The sequence below is a fragment of the Saccopteryx leptura genome, chromosome 2, assembly GCF_036850995.1.
Source record: "Saccopteryx leptura isolate mSacLep1 chromosome 2, mSacLep1_pri_phased_curated, whole genome shotgun sequence".
NCBI classification, from domain to species: Eukaryota; Metazoa; Chordata; class Mammalia; order Chiroptera; family Emballonuridae; genus Saccopteryx; species Saccopteryx leptura.
This window is the reverse complement of record NC_089504.1, coordinates 25,367,481-25,392,239: the sequence shown is the minus strand read 5'-3', so window position 1 is coordinate 25,392,239 and position 24,759 is coordinate 25,367,481. Positions and strand designations below refer to the sequence as shown.

At 41.8% G+C, this 24,759-nt stretch overlaps 1 protein-coding gene across 2 annotated transcripts in view; it reads right to left on the bottom strand.

The window, feature by feature from the left end:
- Positions 1 to 1,980: 1,980 nt before the first annotated feature.
- Positions 1,981 to 24,759, bottom strand: part of TMEM245 (transmembrane protein 245) — an 81,780-nt gene continuing 59,001 nt past the window's right edge. For both annotated transcript variants that reach the window (XM_066367492.1, XM_066367491.1), the window contains 4 exons: positions 16,354 to 16,454; positions 14,093 to 14,267; positions 12,125 to 12,319; positions 1,981 to 6,853 (listed from right to left, as the gene is read on the bottom strand). In XM_066367492.1, coding sequence (XP_066223589.1) covers positions 6,808 to 6,853; positions 12,125 to 12,319; positions 14,093 to 14,267; positions 16,354 to 16,454 — 517 coding nt within the window. In that variant the 3' untranslated portion in view covers positions 1,981 to 6,807. The remainder of the gene's footprint in view (positions 6,854 to 12,124; positions 12,320 to 14,092; positions 14,268 to 16,353; positions 16,455 to 24,759) is intronic.

Below are 24,759 nucleotides of genomic sequence, written 5' to 3'. Positions count from 1 at the left end.
CCGCCCGAGGCCCCGCCCCCAGCCGGGCCCGCCCCCGGGGCGGCCTCGCCCCCAGGTCCGCTCCGCCGCCGCCGAGCCCCGCCCCCGGGACGCCCCGCCACTGCCTGGCCCCCACGCGCTTTTGTCTGCGGACTGCCCGGCATCCCCGCCCCGGCAGTACCCGCCTCCGGACCCCGCCCCGTCTCTCCCCTGAGGCCACTCTTCAGGGGCTTCCACGCATGTCTCGCCCCACTAGAATAAGCAAGACACCTGAGAGCTTCCCACGGCCACATGGCCTCTTACGCCGACGACGCCAACGTCTCCAGCAAAGCCTTCTGTCCTCCGGATAAATGACTCGTCCTAAATCCAGTTCAGCGGCAAGCTGAGCTGGGGTTGAAATTAACTAGTAGAGCAGAACCAGTCAAGTCTGGAAGGAGGGGCTTTTACCCTGAGACGGGAATTCCACTGGCAACTGTGCTTCCGACGCCCCATTTCCCCTGCACTATGCTCCTTTTCCGACTGTGTCTCACATATATCTTGAGCGGGATAGAACATGGAATATTTGATTATGCAATTACGGAGTATCTAGGTGCTTGGCGAGCAACACTGTTCAGACTCTCTTGAAAAGGAAATGAAATAGAGCATAAGGAAAAGCTTCACCTCCTGTTCAGTACTACTACTTTCCCTCTAGAGCCTAGCACAGAACAGTTTCTTAACAGCTGGTCATTGAAAAGATCGTTAGTGTTTACTTCTGACTAAATTTAAGCCTACAGAAACCCTGCATGACTGCAATGGGAAAGCTGAAAACCCCTTACTCTACAGCAGGGGTCAGGAACCTTTTTGGCTGAGAAAGCCATGAATGCCACATATTTTAAAATGTAATTCCGTGAGAGCCATACAACGACCTGTGTACATTACGCATTATCCAATAAAAATTTGGTGTTGTCCCAGAGGACAGCTGTGATTGGCTCCAGCCACCAGCAACCATGAACATGAGCGGTAGGAAATGAATGGATTGTAATACATGAGAATGTTTTATATTTTTAACATTATTTTTTTTTATTAAAGATTTGTCTGTGAGCCAGATGCAGCCATCAAAAGAGCCACATCTGGCTCACAAGCCATAGGTTCCCGACCCCTGCTCTAAAGGTTCCAGGAGCAAAGCCAGAAGGAGGTTTCCAGAACCATACTCCTTCAGCCTGATCAGCGGTGGTGCAGTGGAAAGCCTTGACCTGGAATGCTGAGGTCGCACGTTGTCTGGTCAAGGCACTTGGGAGAAGCAACTACGATTTGATGCTTCCTGATCCTCCCTTCCCTCATCTCTGTTGACACCCCCCTCTAAAAAATAAAACTTAAAAAAAAAATAAGCACACCCCTGTGAAGGGGTTTAATCAAGACTAAGAAACTGAGAAGCATGAAGAAATACTTGTGAGCATTATCTGCCAGTGAGAAACCATCAGAGCAGAATAGTCCACCTTACACCTTGGCCAAGATCATTTCTCCACCCATAATGCCAGGCTGATGAGCTGAAGACCGCCAGTGGTGTCAGCAAACCCTCCTTGCCCCATCACTGCAATGTGTTTCACAGCACTCCCACTGAGGGTTCAGCGCCATCTGCCCGTGCTGCACCAGTATCTCTGGTATTGAATATAGCCATAACTTGGGCTTTTGTTCAATCAAAATGTGCAGTTTCTTTACCACCTGTCTTTTGCCCCTCTGATTTCTTATTTCCTAGCCACCTACCTCACCATTTCCTTATCTGCCCACCTTTAGGGCACTTAACCTGTGCACTGAGGGCTCCAACCTCAGCTTCGGACCATCTCACCTCCTGAAGGGGCCCAGCACCCACTCCCCAGATGCACCTTCTTTTATGCAAGCTGCCCATAGTTCATAAAAATTCATTGTAAGCACTGGTGCCAAAGAGACGGATGTGTTTGTGAAAGTCTGACCTCACCAAAGATCAAATTACCCAACAGAAAAGAGACTAAGTTTACCACCTGATTCATTCAACACTAGTAATTTTATTTCAAAATATAAATACTTTACATTTACAAAGAAGTTACATCAGTAGGTTGTCAAAGCAAGTTAAAGCTAAGAAACAGCATTTGTGAGAGAATAAAGATGTACTGTTTTATTTGAATACTCCTTTTTACTTTCAAACCATCTCTACTTTGCAGAAGTGATACATTTTCCAAAATTATATAAGCAATCACAACTCTATATCTAATCTGGGTTTCAAAATCAAATGGTGTTTGAAATGCACTCCAGTCACCTAAACATATGGCAGTGTAGGGACAAAAGGAGGGTTTTCTTTGCGATAGCTATAGTAGGAGTTACATTTTCCAAGTCGCTGCAATAAAGAAACGGGGTTTAAGAAGAAGCCAAAATGGAAACTTTAAGAATTGCTTCCACACTTTTCGTTGTAAAATATAAAGCTAGAGGAAAAACAAGAAACCAGGTATAAATAACTCTGGACTTGGAGTCAGAAATTCTGAAAGTGAATTCTGGCTCCATTATTTTGTGGTATAAACTTCAGGGGGGAAAAAAAATCACAAAAACCTTTCTGAGCCTCATCTGATAATACTTAACGCCTGCCTATCTCACAGGGTTGTTGCTATGAAAGCAGTCTGAAAACTATAAAGTGCCATACAAAAGCATTATTAAAATGTCATATCAATATATCATCACATCATATCTGCACATTAATTGGTGCCTGAAAAACTTGCAACGCTAAACACAAATACTGATTTTACATACCATAGGTGGGAAGGCTCTATACTTTACGTATAGCTCTGAGGGGACTTTTTTTTCTAGTATCTTACTAAACTCTGAGATTTATTACAATTATGGGTACCATGGTAACTTCAGATTTATCATTCCAGTAAGAATGCCTTCTGCAAGAGCTGTAAACTTCCTGTTGAGCCGTGTTTCCCAAAGGACCAATCGTCCTTTGAGATGCTCTGAGAAAAGGAGGGTGTGGGTGCAGTTCAAAGTCTAGTCTAAATAACGCATTCTTTGTCCCCTTATAAATTCACAATATATAAAGCACGTTAAAAACCCTTAGAAGTCCTACAGAACAAAACAAACCCACCATTTCTCACTTTAATTAACCATGGAATCCCCTCTCCCTTACGCACTTTTATTCTCATCCCATCTAATAACATCCCTTTGAATTACTGCTATAAGGAATACATTTTCCCAAAAGCTACTCAACTATGAGGAAAAGGGAAAAGAAGTAGAACAATGGATTGAGAGAAAAAAAGAACCATATTCTACTCTGAATTGTTACTAACTGGCTCCGTGTGTGCTGGAACCTATAGATATATTTCCTTCTCTGGAAAATGACAGAATCATCTAATTATATAAGATCCGTCCTAGTACAGAATGTCTACGATACAAGTAGACAGTTTAAAAATAAGAGAATTGTAAATCAAGTCTATCAAAAAATAACTGCTCAGTGGTTTCAGATAGTTGCATATTTTTTGGCAGGTCCTCAATAAGTTAATAAAATGAATATATAGTATCTTGATAGCAAAATATAAAGGCAAAAGGTAATAAAAACAGAAGTACTTATTCTTAGCTGGAACTAGCATCTGGAAGTCTGTTGTTAGAGGCTATTTCCACTGTGCAGAGCCTACTGTACTACTCTTGTAAGGGTCTTGGAAGACCCTTGGAGGAGACTTCAGGTCAAGACCAGAGTACGGGAAGTCTGAAAGGGGTTTTTCCTATAAACCTGACGTTGAAAGCTCTGGATAGTTCACCTACAATTACTTTGCTCTAATCTAACCCTCATGGCCTGAATTTCTGAGTAGTTGTTGCCCAGTGGTGACACATCCTGAGGCTCTAAATAAATGAAAGTGAGAACTAGCGGAAGTCCTGAGGGTCATGATGGGTTCATGTTAATGCCAAGGTCAGCCAGAGGACCTTATCTGCAGGACCTTGACAGCCTTTCTTAACTGGAATAAACAGCTGCTATTTTCCAAGGGCTACTGAGTTGGTTTAAATGCAGCATCTCCATAACAATCCTTGGGTATCCTCCCACTGTCCAGAGCCAATCCACACCAGTCTGAGAAGTCAAGGGAACACTGCCAACTAACCATCTCTCATGGAAGAGTGTGTTAGGGTTCCCTGAAAATTTAAAAATAAAGAAGACTGGTACCCAAGGCGGTCCCCTAAAGAGGTCTCCTCCAGGAACAGAGAGTGTGATAAGAATTTCAGAACTAAAGCAGGGCTTATAGGACATGGAGTTTAGGCTGAGTATCACACGCCTTGTTCTCTCTGCTCGTTTGTGTGGAGAGCTTTTATCTCCTCCTCCATTCAGTTTACAACTGAACAGTCAAGGTGAACTTAAAACAAATCTTTAATAAAACTGTAAAATGCAAGATGTTGCGATAAGATTTCTGTACTCAGTTTTTATTAAAGCTATTTCTCTCCCTCTTTCTGGGTCAAATCTTAACTGGGAATCTGAGGGTTGGTCATTTTTGAGACTTGAATTTGAGACTTGAGTTTGAGACTCCTACCTTTTCATACCACTTGCTCTCCTTGCCCTGTGAAAATCCTGCAAAACCTCTCTCTATCTGAGAGGCACGTTTCTGTTTTTTGAGGGTTCCAGGAAGACCGCCCCGAGCTGGTCAGCCTTCCCAGTCCTTACACAGCTGCTGTGTGCTGGGGCACAGCGGTTTCCCAATCAGGACTGTGTGGCCCTGTGGGCATCTCTGCTCCTGATATTCCAGGGCGGTACTACATCACTGCTCATTTTGGCAGCTTTAACTTACTCCCATAGAGCTCAGAGCTCCTCCCTTTAAGAACCTGGTATTTATACAAATAATTATGACCAGCTACAGCCATACAGTAACTCAAGTTGTTTTTTATAATATCAGTTTGTACAGCTTAAATACTTTGGGAGAACATAGTCTGTATATGCACCCTAACTCAATGTGCTAATTACAGCTGTGAACTTACCAGTATACAATTAACAAAAATCAAACCTGATTGCTTTTTTAACCCCTGTAATGCGAAGTTTCTATTTTAGTAATACATATGAAATGTGGCTGAGATTTAATGTGAGAGAAGGTCTTCTTATGAGTTATCCCCTTCAGCACCCGGTCCAGTGCCTGGCATGGGACCTAGAGTTTGGCAAACTCTCAGCAAATGTTTTACTGAATGAATGATTAAACAACTGACTAAAGAGAATAATGAGTTACTCCGTGACCAAATGTTAACACTTGATGTTGTATCAAATTATAATTGTTGAAGGACTCATAATAAAGAGATCTGCACATAGTCTCCCGTATAAACAGTCATGGTGGCCTCTCTTCTAGATGAAGCTTTTCTTAATAACAGAATAAATTTAAGCTAATTATCACTACCTATGCTTCTTAGTGAGAAGGTGTTTTAGCAAAACTGCTTTCTCATTTTCCATAAAGGTGATCTCTGATTCTGACACTAAGGGCCCTTTCTCCTCCATATTCCCTTCAGGGCAGAGAAAGGGGCTGATGATTGATATATACAGAAGAAAGGGCACACAGCTAGGAGCTGGGTTCTAGTCCCAGCCCTGTCCTCCACAGTGGGATGAATCCAAGGACACCTACTCTATCTCACAGCACTGGGAAAACTGGAAGGTATTAGAAGAAACACTTCAGGATAGCAGTTTGCAGGCTTAGGGCGCCAGAAAATTTGAAGTCAAACCTTATTAAATTTTATGACTTTGAGTTGGCCACTTTTCTGACCCTAAGCTCCCCCATCTCTGTGAAACTGTTGTAAAACAACAGAAAGCTATATTAAAGGTTATGTGAAGTTGTTGTGAAATAATTATAGGCAGAGACTTTTCAAATGTAAAGCACTATACTGGTTTCTGTGATACCTGACATATTTACAAAGTCGCAATTTAATTCAACAAGCATTCATCTAGAGTCTTATGTGCAAGGCACTGTGCTATGTGATGGAAACATACTACATAAATATAAAAGTCTGGCTTGTAAGTAACCAAGTGGCAGAATTCCAAATAGTGAAATGGGGATACATTTAACAGACCAGAGTACTGCCGCACCTGAGAGTATTCACTTAAGACATTTGGAAAGAAAAAAAAAAACACAACTTGAATTCTATCATATTGTTACCATTAATAGCAGCTTATAAGTATTTCACTTGGATGTGGGCTGCCAAGTTTTAGAAATGTGGCAACAGTGTATTGGGGGATGAAGGAAGAAGAAAGGGGAGAAAGCTCTTCGTCTGTCTCTCCCCAGTTGCAACACACAACTAACTGAACTTGAAAAGAGCCACCCGCCCTCCCACTTAGGATTAGTTCCTTCTTAGAGAACCATACATTGTGGGAGAAGGGCGAAGACTCATTTTTCCTACTCAAGCAACTACATACTCAAAAGTGAAAGCCCTTTTCATTGAAAAGTGACTGTCATAGAAAAGTTTATGAACAGATTTCTTTAAACAGGAAAAAATTTACACTATGCATTTTTAACAGCAGGTAGTTTACGGCTCTTAAAAATAACTTTATAAATACATATTATAATAATATAGATAAGCAAAGAATAATTTCAAGCCATGGTACCAGTGTATAAAACTTTTCGAGCCCTCTCTCTCCGCAACAGTTCAGTGAGCAAACCACATGTCGGAGTTCTGAAGCTGTGCTCTACGATGCAAAGCAGCCCACGGCAGGTTCGCTCTTGCCCCCATTCTGCATGGAAGGCCAGGCTTCCGCTTCCTCCTCCGGGCTCTGCTCACTAGGCAAGGCTAAAGGACAGAGGGCACAGCTCAGCTGAACTCACAGTCACGGCTGAACTTCCTAGAGAAATCACTGCAGGGAAAGCCATGTCAGTCTACTGAAGATTTCAAATCTTCAGAAATGTCACGGAAAGTCCTATAAGAAGAAAAGATAAAATAATTAGGTTTGCTGTCGGAAATGAGGGGCTAGGAGGAATAAAACAGAGATACCGAAAACAAGAAAGAAAAAACAGCATCTAACCAGCAATTCATTGCTACAGAATAATACCTTATTTTTATAATCTGAAAGGTTTGATTGATGGGGTTCTATAATCATTTTTCTAATATTTTCACAAGTTAATGATTTGAATATTGTTTCGAAGTCTGCTAGTTGTTTCTCATTCTCTAGTAACAAGAACTCCATTGTTTTTGCTGAGTCCATTGTCTCTCATCCAAAACATTACCTCCCCTGAAACTAACAACCAAGTAACAATGTTCCAGCCAATGAGATATAAGTGGAAGTGTTACGTGACTTCTGGGCAGTGTCCTTAAAAGGGAAGGGTGATCTTCTTCCCTTCTCTCTTCTTCTTTTTTTTTTTTTTGTATTTTTCTGAAGTTGGAAACGGGGAGGCAGTCAGACAGACTCCCGCATGTGCCTGACCGGGATCCACCCGGCACGCCCACCAGGGGGCGATGCTCTGCCCATCTGGGGTGTCGCTCTGTTGCAACCAGAGCCACTCTAGCGCCTGAGGCAGAGGCCACAAAGCCATCCTCAGCGCCCGGGCCAACTTTGCTCCAATGAAGCCTTGGCTGCAGGAGGGAATAAGAGAGACAGAGAGGAAGGAGGGGGGAGGGGTGGAGAAGCAGATGGGTGCTTTTCTTGTGTGCCCTGGCCGGGAATCGAACCCGGGACTCCCACACGCCAGGCCGACACTCTACCACTGAGCCAACCGGCCAGGGCCCTTCCCTCTTCTTACTGGCTGGAAAGTGTACCCAATGTTAAGAGAAAAATGCTAAAAGGTCAAAGATCAAACACTAAGTGGATAGTTTTACTGCAAAACAGGAAACCTGACCCAGCAAAGTCCAATCTCTGAGGGATATGGTTCAGGGCAGGAGAAAGGGGGCTAGGATTTCATCAATTACCTGGTACTGAACTGTGTCTGACCCATACCAGGCAAGCTAAGTGAATACTGCTGACAGGAAATATCTGAGCTGGACAGAGATGATGTGCTGCCTCTACGAGGTGCCTTCCTCAGGACTGGAGTAGCTAGTTTGCCTCTACTATATAATTTATATGCCTGGGCTAGGATTATGTCACCCCGTCAGGTCTGCATCTGTGTCGGCAGCCAAATGGCCAGGTCAGAGTTTATCAATGAACATGAGCTCAAGCACCCATCTTAGATGAAAACACCTCACACTAAGGCTGGCAGAACATCAAGGAGGGAGGGTTGGCATGGACGTTTGTGCAACAGTTATACTAGCCCTGGACTGCCTACCTCTGGGTTGCTTTCGCTCAAGTAAAAATGAAACTTCTGGCTCATTTAAGTCATTTAAGTTGAGTTCTGTAGATGATGGATTTTTCAAGTTTGTTTGTTTTGGATTATACGAAACCAAATCTATCTTAAAGGATACAAGTACGGGCCCTGGCCGGTTGGCTCAGCGGTAGAGCGTCGGCCTAGCGTGCGGAGGACCCGGGTTCGATTCCCGGCCAGGGCACACAGGAGAAGCGCCCATTTGCTTCTCCACCCCTCCGCCGCGCTTTCCTCTCTGTCTCTCTCTTCCCCTCCCGCAGCCAAGGCTCCATTGGAGCAAGGATGGCCCGGGCGCTGGGGATGGCTCCTTGGCCTCTGCCTCAGGCGCTGGAGTGGCTCTGGTCGCAATATGGCGACGCCCAGGATGGGCAGAGCATCGCCCCCTGGTGGGCAGAGCATCGCCCCCTGGTGGGCAGAGCATCACCCCTGGTGGGCGTGCCGGGTGGATCCCGGTCGGGCGCATGCGGGAGTCTGTCTGACTGTCTCTCCCCGTTTCCAGCTTCAGAAATGAAAAAAAAAAAAAAAAAAAAAAAGGATACAAGTACGAAGCAGAAGTCCATTACCATCCTTTTATATAAAGGTTACCTTGCTCCTTTACTACTATTTAGGAACAGAGAAAAACATCTGAGTTTAAAAAGCTTGTTTTCAAGACAATTTTAAAGTCTTCACGTTATACTATATTAATTTGTAGTCATATCACTACACCATGTTGTTTCTCCTTAGATTATCTGTCAAAGGCTATTTTATTTTCATACCTATAAGTATTAAAAAGATTACTTAACTTTTTCATTAGAAACAAACCTAAAATAGAATATAAGAAAAGTGTTCCAAAACTTCAGAAAATCACACACTGTTATAGAAACAAACAATGGAAATAAGTTATCATTAGGTACAAACCATTTAAAAATTTGTAAAGCAAATAATTATGAACTTCAGGTGCAATTCCACACCCATGCCAACTTCTTACATCTTTTGTCTTCCCAATTTTCAGTTCATATAAATATTTAGGAAGGTTAGCCAGAGCAGAGGTATATTAAAGACTAACCCTTTCATAGAATGTCTGGAATATTTCAATATCAAGAGGAACACAGGAAAAAGAATACAGAGAAGAGATTACATCAAGAGTGCTCAGTTATCTCAAGGCTCTTTCAGTGGGTGGTGCCCTAAGCCTCTGAAGCACGCCTCCAACTAGCACAGCCCCACTTCCAAAGGAAAGGCTCTGAAAAATGGGTGAGCTTCCTCGCTATGGCCCCTGTGGCTTTGAAATGATTTGTGTGTGACATGGCCAAACCCAACATTTGAATATATGCTCATAGGTCTACGAACTGAATTATTTCCTTAAATATTTTAAAACTCTGAGAACAACTCCCCCACACTAAGATTTATGTACACACACATTCATGCTTTATATACAGTAATATCTATCTATCTATCTATCTATCTAGATTCTAGCCAATCAATCAAGTCAGGATTTTTCAATAACAGCACTACTGATACTTTTGTGTATTATAAGATGTTTAGCATCATCCCTGGCTTTACCTATGACAGTATGACAATCAAAATGTCTCTCAACACTGACAAAAGTCCCTTTAGGGGAGCAAAATTACATGCCCTCCCCATCAAACCTTTGCACTAGACATGTATTTATTTATATATCTGTTTTTCATAGTATCACCAAAGTTTGTGTTTTAACATCTGTACACAGGCAGAGTTGACTACAAGCTGTCTCAGACAACAAGAATTTTTGGCAGTGCTCAATTCTGGGAAGCCCTGGAAAAGCTTTACAATCAATAACCAAAAACTGGCCAATACTACAAAGCATTTCCACCACCCAACAGGTTTCTAAATTCATCATCTGACATCTTTTCAAACTTCTAAGACACCTGCAAGTTTGAGTCTCTAACTATTCAATTCCTTTAAATTATGAATGAAAAGTTCTGCCTCAGGGCAAAACTGCATGAAATGAGATTAAGACTGTGGTTGGCCTGGTGACAGCCTTCTGTTGACAAGTAAGCTTAGCAGAAACCTTGAAATTCATACCTACTATTCAATTCTGCCCCCGGGCCAAGCAAGCCTCCAAATGGACTCAGAAGAAAGAAAACAAAATTAAGCAAGCTAAAAAAGCAGTTACTAGGAGTTTTCCATCTCAACATTTTATCTTCTTTAAACGTTTAGAGTAGTGATGATGGTGTGTATGGAAAACCCTATGGACATAGCATTGATCTTAAACTAACTTCAATTACCTCCTGGAAAACAAACCCCATAACCTAGAGATGCAGAAATAATTTCCTTTAAATTTTTATTTGAATTTATTTAAACTAAAAATACAAAACAGAAACAGTTGACTTGTCCCCCATCTGTGCCCACTTCCCTGGCAGCCACCAACCTACTCTCTGTATCTATGAGCTTGGTTTATTTAGTTTTTAGATTCCGCATGTAAGAGAGATCATAAGGTGTTTGTCTTTCTCTGATTTCTTTCTGGCCTCATCAAGAGGCACAGAGCTAATGAATTATTAGCAGGGCTCATAAAATTGCAACTCTCTAGATTAGGAAGAGACACAGAAATAAAGACTACATTGACAGTATTTCTAAAAATGGTAAATGTCTTATCTAAACTACCAAAATACAGTCTTCTCTCCCCAACCATAAGGATGATTATGCTACCAAGAGCCTCAGTGGTAAACAAGCAATGTAGAATGGGACAACATGTGGCTGGGTGACAAAAGACAGCTGTTAACACCTGACAGTTCCTTTAACAGCATGGGAGGTGTGCAGTGTGGTTTCCCATTTACAGTCCTTTGCTCTTTGAAAATGTTTGGGAATCTGCTTCCCCTAAAGTTTCAATGTGATTTTTAAAATATTCATTTATGTAAATCTTGAAATCTTTTCTAATTCAACAACTTAGGAGCTGCTGACTCTTTGCCTCCCAGAGATGTGGAATAAACTTTGAACATTTGAAAATAAAAAGCTTGTCCTGGCCAGTTGGGCTAGGTGGATAAAGCTTTGGCCAGACATATGGATGCCCGGGTTTGATTCCTGGTCTGGGCACATAGGAGAAGTGACCACCTGCTTCTCCCCCTCCTCTCCTTTTTCTTCCTCTTCCCCTTCTGCATCCAGTGGCTCCTCTGGTTCAAGTGTTGGCCCTAGGCGCTGAGGATAGCTCAGTTGATACAAGCATGTCAGCCTCAGGCACTAAAAATAGCTCAATTGATTTGAACAACAGCCCTAAACAGGGGTTGCTGGGTGGATCCTGGTCAAGGTGCATGCGGAAGTCTGTCACACTATCTCAAGAAAGAAAAGAAAGGGAAAGGGGGAAGGGGGAAAAAGGGAGGAGAGAGGAGGGGACAGGAAGGGAGGGGAGGGGGGAAGAAAAGAAAAGGAAAAGAAAAAGAAAAAAGGACAGAAAAGACAGTGCTGATGTCATGACACTGCACCCCTCAAGGATCTTCTGCTATATAATCAAATTATCAGTGTCATGCCTAAGAAACTTAACATTGATGTTAACAGTATTGCTTAATATATGGTCCATATTCAAATGTTTCCAATTGTTCTGGAAACGTTCTCCAGATTCTTTCCAATTCAAATCTAGGTTCGAAACACAGACTCATGCATTGTGTTTGAAAAGCCTACATTTTGAGTTTCCTTTAACCAGGTATACTATGTCCCAAAACAGTCTTTTATATTTTTGGTCATTCATGATATCAACAATTCGGACCTAATTTAGTTTTCATATGTTCCTGCATATAAAACCCAATGATTTATCTTAGTGTCTACTACAATCTTTAGCAGAGTGTAGGCACTGAAATACCGTATCCTGATAAGACTACTCAGATCAGAAGACAGAGACAGGATAGTTCAAGTCACACAGAATTTAAGATCATTCTGCTTTAACTCACCGCTGAGTCTGAGCAGGCCATGGGGTCTGGTTTGGCGTGGGCACTGAATTCGTGGGACTCACTAGCATGGCACTATAGATGTTGGAAGCAACCACAAGTATGCAGAGAAGTATGGGCCCGATGATTGCCCCTTCCAGGCCCAGGTAGTACGCTCCGCCAGCCACTGCCAAGCCTGTCAAGTAAGGATGGCCCCCTCTGGAATAAAGAGCACACAGATTAGCTCAGAACTTCTAACAAACATAAACCCTGGGTTAAGCCTGAAATGCATTCTCTAACACAAAGTTCATAAACCAGGCTTTTGACTACATTATAGCTTTCTTTAGATAATCTCAATGTGGATAAACGAACACTGTAGTAACACTGTGATACAAGAATTTTCTTGCCTACAGAACATGTCTGACATTTGCCTAGTCCAGCAACTGAAGGAGTAAATTCAGTGTTGTTAACAGACTCCTTGTACCCATTTACATGGCTGCCTGAAATGGGTTAATGTTGGCTTAGGATTGGTTCTATCAGTCACATGTTAGGATCACCTCCATCAAGAACAATTAAGTGAGCCCAATTTAGCATGTAATTAATTATGCTTTTTTATAAAGATGACAACAATACAATGGCATCCCTGTTACTCATGGGTTAGACTTCTGGCTAAAATGTAGTTTTTAACCTAGGCAGTGATAGAAGGACTTTATGAGAAAAATATCTGACTACAACAATTTAGTGAGGGACAAATAACTGTGTACCCTGGAAGGAGGTTTCACATTATGTTATAGTTCAGTAAGTACTATTTCAGGTAAACCAGTCTTCAGAAAATTGATACATTATATTCATAATTTGTCTTCCTTATTCCAAAAAAGGATACATGACAGTATTCCGTGTATGCTATGTCAATAAGCTTGTCCCCTACATTCCTACCATTTAAATTTCAACTCTTAAGCACCAGTTAACCACATTCTAATGGTCTTCTTTTAGCTTTAATCTCTCTCTCAAGTTTTAGGCATAAAAGCTCCTGTTAGGCTTGTCCATGGAGCTGCTTATTGTTTTTCACTCTGGACCTCTGGGGCTTCAGAGTAGTTTTTCATCATTTGTTTCCTACTTTAACTTACTAGAGAGAAAACAGGTGGCATACAATTTGTTCATATATAATTTCCAATTAACTAAAGGGTATACTCTTTCTATAAACTTGGACCCCATCTACCGTTATTAGATGGTGAGTTTTACTAAAAGAAAACTGTACATTAACTACTGTGACAGCTTCAGCAGGCCATATTCTGAATAAGAGAAGCTGATCAAAATTCTACATTTGATTACATCCAAGATTCTAATGAGCAATGTGAATCAAACTAAATGGAAACTAGCTTGATTTAATGCAATTTCTAAGAGAAATATCAAAACCTACAAAAATATATATTTATTTTTTATATAATAGGGCCAAAGTTTGACTTCTGCCTTAAATATAACCTGTACTCATCAAAGAACCATACTGCACAATACCTTAAGAGAACTCTATTAGTCAGACATTAGCTTGACAAGATTTGGTTTTACAAGGAAATCAGACATACAACCTAATAATGTTTGTCTCCAAAAGCAAAGAGGTTCTAAAAATAATCACCAATTCGTTACCTTATTTTTCTTTTGTTTAATTCGTAATTTTAAATATTTTAGGTACATCTAGTAATACTTCTTTCCTAGGTTAAATGTCACTTAATCAGATGATTAGTCACAATTTTGTTTTAAACTAGGGTCTCCTATATTAAAAATAATATATAATACTAAAATGCCTCACATCAATAGTATTAATCATGTTAAATTAAACTTTGATTCTATCAGTGGGATCATAGAAGGCTCCTTCACTAAAAACTCCTACCACCTATCCCTCCTTCCGTCTCCAAAAGAAAATGAAAAACCTCCTTTAAAAAGGCCGCAGAAATCCCTGGCTATGATTCCCTGGAAGTGTTGTGGAATACTTACCCTGAGATATCAGAATAGATGGCTGTGTCTACAAAGTATGTTGGCAAGAGATGAGAAACCAACAGTAAGACGGCTCTGCATCCTAAGCCTTGTGTAAGCCACAGGTCTAGAACTGCAGGTACTGCTGCCCAGTACGTCCCCAAAAACGGCACTGCTCCGAGGACTGCTGCTAAAGCTAGGAAAAGATTGATGGAAAACAGGCACCTGACCATCAGCAAAACAGTCAACAATACATCAGACCCTAAGCATTAGCTCTCTGACCTGAAGATCTCCACCAAAACAAGTTAAATACCCACTCAACATTTCAGGGAATGATAAACCCTGTTTAACTGACTGCTAGATAAATGAAGGTACAGTGTTTTAAAACTTGATACTGAAAATCTTTCTAAACTGTGTGTTACTGCATGAATCTATTCTTTAGCAACAAAGTTTTGTGTCTTGCAGTTGTTATTTTGAATCCATGGTTAGTTAATATATAGTCCTATAATGTAACTATAGAACATTGGTCAAAATTTGTACTAAGTCCAAAGCCAAATCACAAATGAGTTTCTATTGCTCAGATATGAGTATATATTCTTTACCTTGATTCTAATAAAAAATGAAATGTAGCCTGACTGATGGTGGTATCATGGATAGAGCATCGATCTGGGACACAGAGGTCTCAGATTCAAAACACTGAGGTCACTGGCTTGAGCATGGAATCAGACATGATCCATGGTCACTGGCTTGAGCTCAAAGGTTGCTGGCTTCAGTAAAGGGTCACTGGCTCAGTTGGAGCCACCCAATACCCCTTGGTCAAGGCACATATGAGAAAGCAAACAATGAACTGAAGTGCCGCAACTACAAGTTAGGGCTTCTCATCTCTCTCCCCTCTTCCTGTCTGTCTCTCTCACTAAAAAATAAGTAAATAAAACATTTTTTTTCTTTCATTTTTCTGAAGCTGGAAACGGGGAGGCAGTCAGACAGACTCCCGCATGCACCCAACTGGGATCCACCCGGCATGCCCACCAGGGGGCGAAGTTCTGCCCCTCTGGAGCATCGCTCTGTTGCATCTAGAGCCATTCTAGCGCCTGAGGCAGAGGCCACAGAGCCATCCTCAGCGCCTGGGCCATCTTTGCTCCAATGGAGCCTCGGCTGCAGGAGGGGAAGAGAGAGACAGAGAGGAAGGAGAGGGGCAGGGGTGAAGAAGCAGATGGGCGCTTCTCCTGTGTGTCCTGGCCAGGAATCGAACCTGGGACTCCTGCACGCCAGGCCGACGCTCTACCGCTGAGCCAACCGGCCAGGGCCTAAATAAAACATTTTTAAAAAATAAAATGTAATTTTAAAATAACAACAGAAAGAAAAACTTGCTAGTTGAAGGATCTTACTTTTACTCAAGCTTGTCCCCTTCTAGGTCATTATGTTAAAGCACCCTACAGAGACTAAGAGTCAGGCAGATGTGGATTCCAGTTCTGGTCCTAACCGTTAACCAGGTCTGTGACCCTGGGAAACTTTGGTTTATCCTCTGTACAACAAGGACATTTCCTACCCTGCCTGCTTCACAGGGATGGCATAAAACTGCCTCCACGTGCTCTCATCAGGATGCCTGCATGTCAGAGGGTGGCTCTGTGGACAACGGAGTGGGAAAGAACCCGAATAGACTTGGAAATGCAAAGAAGGAAGGGGGCAGAGACTAGAGAAAGAACAAATGGTGGTCGAGGCAAATGTAGGAGGCAGGTATATTTAGGAAGACAAGCAGCCAAAGAAAGCAAGAAAAAGTGGAAAGGGAGAAGCAGAGTTAACAGAAAGTAAAAGTAAAAGATGGTCATTAAACCACCCTGGTGCTTATGGAATGCAAGTGCTACCAGAATAGACCTTAAGAGGTGTGGAGACAGTTCACGGGCCCCCGGAAGCATTTATCTTGCCCACAGGACAGTCTCCTTCACAGGACAAAGCTATTTGACCAACTCTTACTCCCTGTCAATCAGTTCGATTCAAACATTTACTGAGTGCCAATTATACGCTAGGTGTTGTGCTTAGTGAAAGGACATCCATTCATTAAACAAATACTTAGGCAGTGCTTTCCATGTGCTGGGTATTGTTCTAGCTACTGGGTATAAAGCAATAAACATTACAAATCATATCTGTGCTCCTAATATGGACTAGATTAGATCTCAAATTTTAGTATTTTAAATTTGAGGGAGATGACACTTCCCAATGAATGTAAAATGGCTCAACTTTCCTTAAATAGAAGACAGTGGAAGTTATGTCACAGTTGTTACCTGATGGTATGAAGACAATATTGATGCCAAATATAGTGTGAGTCAGCCAAGTGTACAATCCGTAGAAGCCCGCCATTTTGAGGGAAGCATCAAACACCCCTCTAGAATGCCCAAAAAGAAAAGGGAAAGTAAATAAACAGTATATTGTGATTCAGAAAAATCACTATTTCTAGGCTTCTGGCTACTCCATTACCAATCTGATAACAGCTTCAATTTTTCCAATGCTTGAAAATGCTGTTTTCATATTGTTTTATAGAAACAGAAAGACCTTATTTTAAAACCCAGAAATATGTTTTCTAAACTAATCTTTACATTTCTCTGATGAAAAGGTAACTGGAATAAAACACCTTAAATACCCTAGTCAACTTTTTGCATCTAAAACTGACCTTTTACCTCCAAAATAGATGGAAAAAAATTAAGCGTGAATATCATAATTCTGAGGATATGGTTAAACTCTAAATCCTCCAGCCTGGGGCCAGCCCTCCCCTTTGGCAAGAGCAAGTGAGGTATAACTTAACTTGTGCTTATCAGTCTTTCTTCTCCCATTAACTAAATTCTCCCACATTTCTTCAACTATTCAAGCAAGGCTACAAAGTAATATCTACAAATGCAAACTATTCAAGCATGCAGGTATTTGAGAAAGAATCTATGAAAACAGAAAAACAAATGTATTAACTCCAAAGTAAAATCAGAGATGAAAATATAAGAGGGGCAAAACCAGACACACATATTTAATGATTAACAGGATGAAGTCCACTAAAAACTGCCATCTCAGGCACTTCGTTTGTGCTGTTCAGCTGGAAAAAGCATAGTAGTACTGTGTAAGGAGGAGAAATAAGGAACTGCTCAGAGGGAGCACAAGGGCAGCAAACCTTAAGTTATCACAAGGTTTCTCAAAATTACAAAGCCTGGGATTCTGGAGGGCACTGAGGGACACGCTCATACAGTCACAAGAGAAGATAAAGCCATCTGCAATGGGAAAAGCAGAGGCTGTGGCAGCAAAGGTGACACTGAACACACTAAGGGGAACACCACGTTTTTCCACAGTATCTTTTTTTTTTTTTTTTTTTTTACAGTCAGACAGACTCCCACATGCACCCAACAGGGATCCACCGGGCACGCCCACCAGGGGGTGTGGCTCTGCCCACCAGGGGGCGTTGCTCTGCCTCAACCAGAGCCACTCTAGCGCCTGGGGCAGAGGCCAAGGAGCCATCCATCCCCAGCGCCCGGGCCATCTTTGCTCCAATGGAGCCTCGGCTGTGGCTGCGGGAGGGGAAGAGAGAGACAGAGAGGAAGGAGAGGGGGAGGGGTGGAGAAGCAGATGGGCGCTTCTCCTGTGTGCCCTGGCCGGGAATCTAACCCGGGACTTCTGCACGCCAGGCCGATGCTCTACCACTGAGCCAACCAGCCAGGGCCTATTCATTTTTTTTTAAGAGAGGAGAGAGAGAAGGGGGGGAGGAGCTGGAAGCATCAATTCCCATATATGCCTTGACCAGGCAAGCCCAGGGTTTCAAACCGGCGACCTTGGCATTTCCAGGTCGACGTTTTTTCCACTGCGCCACCACAGGTCAGGCTCCACAGTATCTTAAGAGGTTTACTGTAAGAGCACAGTCACGCTCTGGAACCTAGTGATTCAATCACTTAACAGGATTTGCAGACATGGATTTGGCTCCCCAAATTGTGAAACCCTTTTTGTCATCCTGACCAGCAGCTTTCACTCAAGAATGTCTTAAAGGTGCAGTGTGACCTCACAATAAGGACAGAGAAAAAGGGGTATCAAAAAGACTGAAAGAAAGGGACATGGCCCACAGAAACATAAAAGATCTGAAAAGTAACTGAATAGAGCAGACAGGGGAAAAGAAAAGTGGCCCAGGAGGAAAGAATGGCAGCATCTCAAAGACATGGAGAAGCCAGAATGGGAGAGGCCATGTTAGAAAGGAGAGTGCTTTTAGTTTGACAGTGGTTAGAAAAAGGATGATTCAAGTTCCCTGAGGTAGCTGGAAATAAGAGACAAGGCTTAATAGAGGATAAGAGATTTGAGATGCACCAGCATGGATTAACCATAGGAAAGGAGAAGCTACCCCTAGGGGAAAGCCTAGAGAAAAATGGGGTGACAGCTGTGTTCTCATAAGGATCTACAGACAAAGACAGACCAGCCAAAGAGATAAGAAAAGCGTGGCTGGAGTAGGAAGAAAATGACTAGAGTGTAGTATTCCCAGAGAACAAGGGAGAAAGGAGCTTTTGAGAAGGAGGGAATAAGATCATATATCACAGAGCAATTAATGAGAATAAAGTCTAAGAATAAAAGTACAGAATGATTAGAACTGGGAGAGTCAATGAGAAAAGATATAGTTGTAGTACTTTCATCAACCTTATGTTACTTAAAAATTGTTAAGCCAAAAATACTACATCAAAGGTGCAACAAAGTAGAACTGAATCAACTGTCTGAGTGGCAAGTAAGCAACACTCGATCCAAAAGGGACCACTTGCAGCAAACAGTACAGACTTCTGTCTTTGGGAAGATTGATCACTTAGTATTTTCACTAAGGCAATGTTTAAGTAATTCTGTGGACCCTAAATGCATTATATATTGTTTGAAGTTACTAAACATATTCATGTAACCTAATGAGGGAAGAAAAACAATATATTCCCCTCTGTGTTATTACTTAGGATCCGGTACACAAGGTTTATTAAACAGCAGAGAAAAATCCTCTATTAACCAAGTGAAGTTTTTAACTCCCTCTCAAATTCCCAGTCATTTTTCTTTTCTCTTTTTTCTGTATCAGCTTTATTGAACTATCATTTATAAATAAAACTCTCCAACTTTTAAGTGTATATATAATTCAGCAAATTTTGACAAATGTAGTTTCATAACCACCAATACAATCAAGATATAGGACATTTCCATCACCCCCAAAAGATCCCTCATGCCCTTTTATATTGAGTCAATCCCTCCCTAAATATACTTTCTGTCACTACAGTTTTGCCTTTTCTACAGGAGAGTCAGGGAAAGAGACGAGAGGACAGTAGAGGTCAGAGAGAAAAAGAGAGAAGAAGATGCTACGCAGCTGGCCTTGAGGATAGAGGAAGAGGCCACATGCCAAGGAATGCAGGCGGCCTCTAGAAGCTAGAGAAGGCAAGGAGATGGATTCTCCCCTAAAACCTTCTGAAAGCACAGCCCTGCTGATACCTGGAATATAGGACCTCTGACCTCCAGAACTATAAGGTACGAAAACCTGTCTTGTTTAAGCCACCAAGTTTATGGTGACTTATTACAACAGCAACAGAAAACTGATGCGACCCACTATGTGCCAAGTACTGTTATATGCTCTGCATACTCATTTTATTGATTCCCTGGTTCGGTTCCCTGGTCCATGCACAAAAAAGATTCCTGATCAGTAATCAGGTAAATTTGTTAAACTGGAAGTACATTATGGTTTAAAAAAAAAAAGGTCAAAATGAGGGCAAGGTGGGCCTGCACTACTCACAGTTAAAAGGCAAAAAAGCCCTTCTAGAAATTGTTGGAGCTATGTACTACATCATTTTGGTGTACTATCTCTAAGTCTAAGCACCCAATTCACTAAAAGCCAAGATATTGGGTGAAAATTTGTTTCTGACATCTAGATTTCTATTATATATTATTAAGATATTTTCATGCAGGTCAAACAAGTACTTAACAGTCCTCAAAACCATGAAACGATACAACAGAAGCCTGGTCAGTTGCATATAGCCTGAATCGGTCCTGGCCAGGACTTTGATTCGATAATGGCTACCCTAGCTGACTAGTTCCAAGGGGTGCTGGGGCTCAGTATACACTTCTTAAGACAAACTGGGAGTGAAGTGTTCAGGCAAATGGAAGTCAAGCATGGGGGTGAAGAGCAGAGGCACTGAGGAGCAGTGAGACAAGCCACATATGGTGCCCACAGTGTGTGTGCCCACGCCTTGTCGGCACAACTTCATGTGGAACTCCTGTGTTCCATCCGGCCTTCCGTGACCTGGATTCCTGGACTGGAAGTTAGCACACCAGGGCGAGCCAGTTCACAGATCCAACAGTTCTGAGTGGGTTAGTCCTGCGTTTTCATCGGAAATAACTCAGGCCCTCATCTGAAGCTTTTTTTTTTTTAACTGAACTACATTCCCAGTTTAACACATTTACTTGATGTCTGACTAGAGGGCTATTTTCTGGATGAATGAGGGTACGTAACAAGGAATCACTGAAATGACGTGTGCAGCATGTAGCACAGAGCATGACACAAAAGTGAGGGTAGAGCGTGGCCAGGGAAAGAAAGGATGAGACGAGAGGTCAAGGGCCCAGGGCTTAGGAGCCCACGGAGGGACAACAGTGGGGAGTAAAGGAAGACGGGAAGAATGAGGTAGAGGGGTGAGAAATGCTAAGGAAGGAGACGAATAAGGAAGGAGATTCGGTAGGAAGAACAGGGAGATGCGAGTCATGAGACATGAAACACTTCTGGCTCTGCCGTCAGCTGCTCTGGAGTTCCAATTCCGTCACTTACCAGTAGCATGACTTTGAAAACCATATAAATTCTCTGAGCCTCTTTCCTTGATTGTAAAAGAGTTAATAGCAGTCACCTCAAAGTGTTATTATGAAGAGTAATAATGCAATTGATGTGCTACACTCAGTGCCAGGCTCACCATAAGCACTCAGTTAAGTTGGGGCTATTATAGAATTGTGTCATTATTACCAATTAGCATTATAATAAAGCTAAGAATATGCCCATAGTTTCTCTTTTCTTCTTCAAGGTTTTGGAAGTATATCTATTTTTGCTTTGTGCTAAAGAGGTACAAGGTATGACAATGCTGAAAATTCATATAGCATAACACAAAGTTTTAGATTAAGTTACTTTAAATTGTAAGGTACTGATCAGCCTACATGAGCAATAATCCAAAATAATGACTATACAATCAACCACTCATCTCTCAGGAATCTATTTTGCTAGGAACATAATCAAAACTTTATTTGTCATATAACTAATGACATGTACAGTACAGTTTGAATGAATTACCAAAAATCATTAGTTTAATCAATGCAAGAACATTCTTACAATATACCAGTGAAAGATCATTCACTCATTGATATCAACCCATTAAACAATACTGTCTGGATACTCAGACTGAGGGAGCATTTACCTCTCCTGCCATACATTATGATACCTTTCATCAAATCCCTTGCAAAAATCACAATAGCTATGACCGTGGCATTTTCTAAGAGTGGTAATGTATGACTTGTGCTAGGTGAAGACATGGTGCCATGGGCATTACCCTTCCCTTTATAAATGCTCCAACCATATATCAAGCACTTACCATACAAATCCACAGAAAACCTACATCAAGTTCACCTGTCTAACATGTATGTAACATAGTGTTCTTCCACTCTCTACCTTAATCCTCTACTTTGAATAGTGCCTGTGCCGTCTTCTGGGACCGCCCCTTTCTGTGATTCTCAAAGATTACTGACAGCTGTTCTCTAACTACATCTCCAGGCTTTTAGAGTTAAATTTTAAATTCAGAAGACTCTGGAAGCTCTTTTCTTCCCCTCTTTTGGTAGCTACGCTGTGCTGGCTCAGCAGGTCTTCGTGTAATGGAAGAAGAGAATGATACCAGCCACTGAGCTGGAGGCTCCCCCTTTCTACAAGGCCACAGCCTCACTCAGAGATCTCCCCTCTGTTACTACTGCAGATGTTACCAGACCGCGCGCCATATGTAAACTGTTCTGGGGCAGGGCTCCCCCTATTGGAGGCAAAACATAGTGCATCCAATCCAGTTAGGCCCCAGCTAAGCATACACCTCTCCGTGAAGAAAAGTTCCAGGTTCATACATAATCAGCTCTTGGTCTGCTTCCAAGCTTTTTCTAATAAATGCTCTTGTGTATTTATACTGTACTGCAGTAAAGATGTGTGTGTCCATGGCTCATTTACACAACTATAACTCTTCCGCACCAGGGCCTTGACCTGATTTCAAATGATTTGTTAGAATTTTAATTCTTACCCATAACCTCTGTCTTCATTCCTCATAAGCTCTAAGCTGAAAATGTACCTCTTTCACAAGTTTCCTAACACTTCAATTATCAGCCCTTTCTCGTTTCTGCCCAAAAGTTGTTCTTGTTACTTTACTAAACTGAATGAGAGAAAACCAGCCTGACAACCCAGGCTTTGATCAGATAACCTGCTTTTAATGCAGTGAGATTTGAAGCAAACAGGGGAGTGGGGAGAATGATAAACTCTATGCCCTCAGAACACAGGGCCCCTGACCACAGACAAGTAGGAAGCACGTGTCTAAGGAAAAAGAGAAACAAAGGAAAGGTGAGTGAAATGCCCAAAATAAAATTCTGCCTACTCCTAACCTTTCCTTACACTGGTTCTGCCCTTTTTTCTTTCTAAAGGTCAAACAGGAAGGCTGTCAAGCTATCACTCCCCCGGAAACAACAGCTATTATTTACTTATCAGTCTTGACCCTCCCTGCAATACACTGCACGGTGAGCAGGTGAGCTAGTGGAGGGGGCAGGCCAGCTTCCAGAGACACAGCCTGCGTAGTTCCCCCTTACCTGTAAGGCATATGGCACAGCCCCAGGGGATGCCTGAAACCATGGATAACTCTACAAATAGTATGATTTTTCCTATACATACTTATCTTTTCACTTAAGGGAAGTACTTCACAGCTTCTCTTTGGCATATCCAAATTGCCAGCATCACTACTCTTGTGCTTTGGGGTCATTATTAGGTAACATAAGGGTGACTTGAACACAAGCATGGCCATTCCCCACTAGCTAATCTGACAACCAATAAGGAAGGCTTTGAGTGACTAATGGCAGGAGCAATACAGCGTGGATACACTGGACAGAGAGATGATTCACATCCCAGGTGGGAAAAGCAAGACAGCACAAGATGTCATCATGCTCCACAGAACCACACACAACTTAAAACCTATAAATTATTTATTTCTAGAATTTTTCATTTAATATTTTTGGACTATGGTTGAACATAGGTAACTGAAACCACAGGAGGCAAAACTTAGGCTAAGGGGAGGCCCACCATTAGCAATTGGGAAACGCATCCCCCAGCACCCTTGGTCACTACCTAACCTCTTTCGAGAAGTTCCACCTCCTGCCCTTTCCTGGTTCATCTGCCCCAGCACCCAGCTCTGTAGTACAATGAACAGAAACCTGGTGAACACTGGATTTCCCACTCCAGAGGGGTACAGTCATGCTGTGTGCACATGCAGACCTAGAGCAAGGCTGAGGGTCTAGGGGGCAGGCACTAACATGGAAGCCTTCCGTCCGCACCGGAAGTGGTAGTCACTCACACACACAGGTATGTACAACAGTGGCATCACATTGGATCACCTGGAAACCTTGGCAGCAGGAACATTAGATCAATATTATTATCTCATTAATACATGGTTTTGTGTTTTTGACAATGCCTAGTCATTATAGACGCTTACTCAAAGGCTAACGAAAAATATTAACAAGGGGTGACTTCAATTATAGATGCAAATAGCAAACATTTGTATCTAAACAAAAGTTCTATTATAAGCCTATAAAATAAATCTAGCAATCTTTAAAGAAACACAGTGAGAAACTAAATACATGACAAAAGTTTTTTAAGGTCATTTTCCTTAGAAACTTGAAGAAGTAAAAGGTTAGGTTTTACTAGATCAATCTTTAATCAAGTAGATTAAACAGGCATTCTATTTACTGAACTAGTTATTATTTAAGAACTTTAGCTATTTTAATGTCCCAATTATGCATAAGAGATTCTGTCTCTCCATGCCAATGTTAGGAGAGATATCTCTTCAAATAAGTGAAAATATACTTTCTGACAGCTTTAAACTCTTCCTTATACATTTTTAATTACATTAGAATAAATTTAAATATACATTTGTTACACATTTAAAAACAAATGCTGTTCGTAACCTTAAATCTGTGAGAATTTCTTACCAATAAACATTTAATTTGCTCCAAGTAAAAAATGGAAATACTATTATAATACACTAAATGATCGACACTATTTTATTTTAAACCCAAATACTTTTAATCCTCCCAAATTGGAGGACAGAAGTGGGAAGCATGTTAACTTTCCAGCTGAAAATACAGTACGTACATTCTCCCATCGAACTCATCAGCAGGACTCCCACCCACTGAAAAGCTGTGATCCCACAAGCAAGAGCCATACCCGTGTGCATGCACTCATGTGAAAATATCACACACACTAAATTGCACTGAGGCCGTGAAACATGCAACTTAGTAATGTGCAATATCTCCACCAGAGCAAGCAGAATGGGAGCATCGGGGAGGAGGGCATGATGCAGACATTCGGGACACAACATGCTCTGAGGGGAGGAAAACAGTTTAGGGATGAAGGATGCATGCCACTGACTCGAAAATTCATG